At 30.5% G+C, this 5,804-nt stretch overlaps 1 protein-coding gene across 1 annotated transcript; it reads right to left on the bottom strand.

Annotated features, from left to right (window-relative positions):
• Positions 1 to 3,314: 3,314 nt before the first annotated feature.
• Positions 3,315 to 4,825, bottom strand: Alr (Evr1_Alr domain-containing protein Alr). Its single transcript, XM_068762505.1, has 3 exons — positions 4,519 to 4,825; positions 3,840 to 4,033; positions 3,315 to 3,600 (listed from the first exon to the last, which is right to left on the bottom strand). The coding sequence occupies exons 1-3, from the start codon at positions 4,633 to 4,635 to the stop codon at positions 3,438 to 3,440; spliced, it is 474 nt and encodes a 157-aa protein (XP_068618606.1). The 5' UTR covers positions 4,636 to 4,825; the 3' UTR covers positions 3,315 to 3,437.
• Positions 4,826 to 5,804: the final 979 nt, after the last annotated feature.

Raw genomic sequence — 5,804 nt, 5'->3', positions numbered from 1 at the left:
GTATGAATGATGTCATTCCAAATCCATTTCATATGAGCAATTCTTCGAACTACGTCAGTGACCTTAGTTCTTCAATAGATCTCCTCAATTATAATTTAATAACTGGTTATACAAATATAATAAATATTTGTGCATATTACAAAAAAGGCACACAATATTCATGAAACTGAAAGATGTGGTCGCTTACATTGGGCCTTACAATAAGTATCAGGGTAACCCAGAATTATGTAAAATTATGCTCTGAATTTTGCTGTAAGATTGAATCAAAAGTGCCAGGATGCTAGTAGCACCGGGCCAGTCATAATAATGATCTTTAGCCAAGGTCTATGGCTTGCAGTAGGTGTCTGTTTGCTAATATGATGATGAACCAAACAGTGTGTTTGATGTTGTTTCCACCTTTAAAGAAACCATTACTCAGACAATTATTTTATTCTATGTAAATATAGTACTTCACTGCATGGTGAGAAATACTGTATTTACCATACAGATATATGTAAATATTTCTATTTTTTTCTTTTAAACATAAGAAGTACATGTTATCTCTTGCTTAGCTCGTGCATTTATGCAATACGTCGTCTGCTATAATTATAACTATATGTCTACGTTCAGAGTATGTTTTATTACATTTCTCTCTTGTTATCGTATCTGATAAATAACAGCGCGAGGTAATCGACTGCCAGCGCCATCTTTCGGCTTAGTCTGAAGTTAGTTTTTAATGACATCTTCGTCATCTACGTCGCGACGTATTAAACCCCCTGTAAACTGACTTTCTAGTTAACATTGTATTATTTGGATGATTTGTAACAATGGAATTTGTAATTTAAAATCTTTAATAAATTTTTAATCTTGCTAACTTTTTTTATTTACATCACATTACAATATGAACATTTTAAGCATAGATATGAAATTAGTCTGTCAGTGTTATCTAGATTTATATTCTTTAGTGGTAAGGAATCATTGCAAAGGAGTAGTTACAATAAATAAATGGTAAGTGCCTTTATACAGATTATAAAATCTTTTTAAATTGGCATCTGTCAAAATTTTTCTTTTTTTGAAGTAGGGTCAATCAGCATTAAGTGATATTACCAGTAAACTATGAAGAATTGTGTTATTATTAAACATGATTACAAGATATGTTGCCACAGTAACGGAAAAATTAATTAAGCATGATAAAAGTCCCTTTTTTAATTAACTACAACTAAAGCACATGGCTATGAATTTTTTTTCTTAATTTACTTACGTTTATAAAGAAATGCATAATAGTCATGTGTTTTGGACATTCTTTGATTTTTGAGAGACATCAATATTACTATTACTTTAATATTTAGGAGAAGTCTGTAATAGACAATGTCTACCTTGAAAGTCTTAATCAAATCACTGCAAACTCAATGTTCTATAAAAATTCCATAAACACATAACGACCACAAAAGTCTGTGACACCTGTGTAACGGCACATTTTGTATGTTCCAAAATCATCATAACTTTGTTTTTATATTTAAATTTTTTTTTGTCAAACTCAGAAACTATAGAATAAGGTGCATTTTAGGTATTAAAACTTTTTTCCTTAAAGATATGATTTGTACTAACTTTTAGAAGTTGTACAACTTTTTTATTCAAAAATAAATTTCAAAGATGCTAGTACTTTTTTAATTATGATATTGTATGAAACATTGTTCTATGTGAAGATGAATCAAGTTTTCCACAGGCGGCACAACCTGCATGCTCAATACATTAATACACAAAATAGGGTACAATATATCCAAGTAGGTGATATCTAAAGATAGTGTGTAGAAAACACGTGTTATTTGATAGTCCATCCAAAACAGACTGAACACAAAACACGAAAAAACTTGTGTGTGGTGAATGTGTTTAAAATTTTCAATTATTCCTTATATTTGTTCAAAATATACACTGTATAACATTGTTATTGAACATATAATTATTATATGTGTAATGTAATACTATTAGCACATATTTTGCTAAAATATCAAATTGAAATTTAATATGAAATTTCTGAATTAAATACAGAATTATTGGTAACAGGTAAAAAAGTAAACTGAGAATGTAAAGGTTATTTGCTGTCAATTAATGTATGGCACATACTGTTCAAAAATCAATGATTTTAGAGATAATGATAATTTTCAAAATTTAGATTACTATGTAAAAAAAAATATTATTATTTACAATCTGTCCCTGCAACTGCTGGTGATATCTATCACTGCTAGAAGTTATTGGTCTCTCACATTACAAAGGAAATAATTCATACTTCAGAATGATCACTATACAGGGTGTTTGGAAATAGATCTAACGCTTTTTGCTGACTTATAAAATATATCTTAAAAGCTGTTACACCAATCACTCTGTATAACATGTTTTACTAATTTTGCACCATTGGCCAAGAAAGGTTATCAAACCCAGAATTATATGAGATTTTTAAAAGAAATCCAATGTAAATAGTAACAATTTATTTATTGCATATCTCTCACACTTATGTAGAAACCCGAGTCCACATTACACTAAGCCTGTACAATACAAACTGTTGTATCACAATAATAGTTATAATTAATTGTTTAACATGAAAAATACATTTCGAAAATAAAACACTTCCAAATACTATTGTGATATATTATATATATGGTAACGTTTTGGCCCTGCTTATGACATATATCACTTTATTTACATTGAAATTTTTATGCAAAACCATTTAAATCACAACATTTCATCCTTATTATCCTGCATTCATTAACATAAATGATAACACCTATTAGACCAAAATTCGTTAGGAGCATGCAACAAAAACCCAAATTACATGGTGACCTTTAAATGAATGTCATAGACAAATTTGAGCTAATGGGTTGTGGTTAAATGAAGAAAATTATAATAATCTCATGTTATTTCAATATGGTCTAAGATAGATGTAGCAATACTTTTAAATACATGGATTGACCTCAAAATGTTACATTTTGGGAAAATCACTCCATTTTAAATTAATTGTGTGAAATTTAAAAAACATCTGGAGGGGTGAACATGGGAGATGAGTAGAAATCGTTTAAAAATTATATTGGCATAAATTAAAAAAAAAAACATATTTTTGTTATATGGAACACCTGTATATGGCCAGCTTTATGGCAAGCAATTAAAATATTATTGTGAACATTGTATTTGAAGAGCCCAGGGTTTTCAAATTGACTTATACAGAATCCAAACTATTTATGGATGATTCTTTAAGAATTTGTTTTGTAGTTATGTGGATAGCCCCTATAGTTCTAGGGTATACAAATATATAAAAATGCAATAAGTGCTGTTTCTGCATTAGTAATTATATAAATATAAAAAATATGTACACTGCATATAATCTACACTTGTATATGTAACAAAACATGGGCAAATAACTCCTATCTAAACAAGTCCATGGTAATTGCTGCGTATATCCAAGGTTAATCACATGAGCCATCTGACCAGCCGTCACGCCACCGTTCATGCACTTTGCTACAGTCAAACACCGGCTTTCCAAGTTTAATGTTCACTGTGTTATGCCTTTCACAAAGCCACTTTGCTAGTTCATTTCTTGACTTTGTCTTTGGTGGATTCGCCTTTATGCTGAAATTAATAAAACCAAGTTACATCTAATTGAAGTATGACAGAAAACTATAATTATCTTTTCTGAGAACAAAATTAAATGTCTTAAAAGTAGCTGCTAAAATGCAATGGCTTAGGGATTAGGCAGCTAATCCCTGAATAGTTCATCATTTTCATGTCAGCCAATAGATGCTGACTTTAAGGCAGACAGGCAGACTTACATAAAATTAAATGATAGATGAAACAAAAACAATACTAACTCTTCTAAGAAGTCAATGGCACATGGCTCACACGGGTAGAACTGGCCAAAAATTTTGAAGAACTTCTCCATGTCATTAGCCTGAGATTTTGTGGGTTTCTCTGGATAATATGACGCCATTGAATGCAGGAAGCCCCAGGTGGAAGTCCCCAAGTCATCTTTATCAAGTGGACAGTCATTCCTTTTAGGTTTTGGCTGAAAGAGACATTAAAAAAATTATTATTTGGAGGCTGGTGCAACCATATATAACCTTTAGTATAACTTTAGATGTCATAGAAACCATCTAGGACCACCTGTACCAAACCCTAGCCAAGAGGAAGTTAGTGTTATGGCAAAAAATGGAATGGCACAATGGACATACTCTAGTCCACAATAACATGAAGATTAGGATTGTAAAGTTAATTTGTCCTTTTAATCTCAATATTCACTACAGCGAAATTTTTTCTAACAGATAAAGATAGTTTATAATACGTACTACAAATCATCGCGGAAGCTACTAAGGAATATTCTAGTAAATACCTTATTACATAATGATGAGTTAAATATTTTATTCTGTTTATTTTTAAGGCGTTAATTCTTTTTATTTTAATTTAAGCGATAGAATTAATCAATTATATTTAAAGCCTTAAGATTTTTTTATTATTATAAAATATAGCGACTATACTTCGTCATAACCTTACCGGTTCTTTTTCAACTGTAGTACTTGTTGCATCCTTTTTCGGTTTCTGCTTCTTCGCCCACGTCTTGAAGTCACTGCACGCCCTGCAAGGCTTATCTTCTTCTTCATGAGATGGCATATTTATTTTCTACACTCATTTGTCGCCGTGCAAGAAATATTTAAATGGTGCAATATCAGAAACGTAGATATTATAACATTTTTATAGCAGTGCTAACTGATTAACTTTCAACATGGAATTTTTAATTTAGAATAAGTAAAATAAGAAAATGATGAGTAGAGGTTTTAAATAAATTTTAAATTTTCGTCCCGGTCCGTAACCAGCGAGTTGTCATTTGTCAACTGTCAAAATAAATTCCGTTCACGTGATCTTGATCTAGGGTGCTGCATCGAGAAAATTATTTTATTATATTTTTTTTTATATATAATACTTTTTTTCAAATGGCCCCCGCTAATGGGAGCCTCTCGCACTCCCTACCATATTTATGAGACAGGCCATTACAATCTAAATATAATGTAAACATCCTTAATTAAAAAAAATATATTTATTTACATTCACAATTGAACAATTTTTGCTTATTTACACAGGTTCCCGTTTATTTTCCTTTATTTATTCCACATTAGTGTTCATTTTCCTATTCCTTTAATTCTTACCCGACCTGTACTATTTTGACCTTTACTCCTATTACTTAGTTCCTCAATTATTGCTCTGCAACATTTGAGGAATGCAGGCCTGTCTTCGTCACTATTCATCAGTGAGGCGATGCTGTCCTCGATTACCTTCATTCCCGTAAGGATTTCGGAATTGCATCGGTGTCCTTGGTATGGGGGACAGTTACACAGCCACCCCCGGCTTACAGAAGCACGAGAGACCCTCTTTGAGCTTTATATATAATACTTATATAATTTTGTGTTAAATTCAAGTTCCATTTTAGTTAAAATTTTTAAATTAATATTTTAATATATATGTATTGCATATATATTACAATAAGTTTAAACTTTTTCTATTATCTCTGAATCTACGTAATATAAGAATAAACTTTAAAAGTGTATGAAGCTAGATTTTATTTAAACTTATTTATGCAAAACTGATGATTATTAGTTCAAAGTACAATAAAAATGTTTTTTTTTTTAATGAAATGCTATTGGTTTCTAACAATTATTTGTAGTTTCGTATATTATTACTCTTTCCGTAGTTAACCTTTATTACTATCATCATTTAAACGGGAAAGTTTGACAACGTCACATATCGTTCCGAAATAAAACAACATTTATAATCAATCATTTAAT

The sequence above is a fragment of the Battus philenor genome, unplaced genomic scaffold, assembly GCF_028537555.1.
Source record: "Battus philenor isolate CCGP_79_NKW_IND1 unplaced genomic scaffold, ilBatPhil1.0.hap1 SCAF_16, whole genome shotgun sequence".
Taxonomy (NCBI): Eukaryota; Metazoa; Arthropoda; class Insecta; order Lepidoptera; family Papilionidae; genus Battus; species Battus philenor.
Note: the sequence above shows the minus strand (reverse complement) of the source record. Positions and strands in the feature narration are given on the sequence as shown.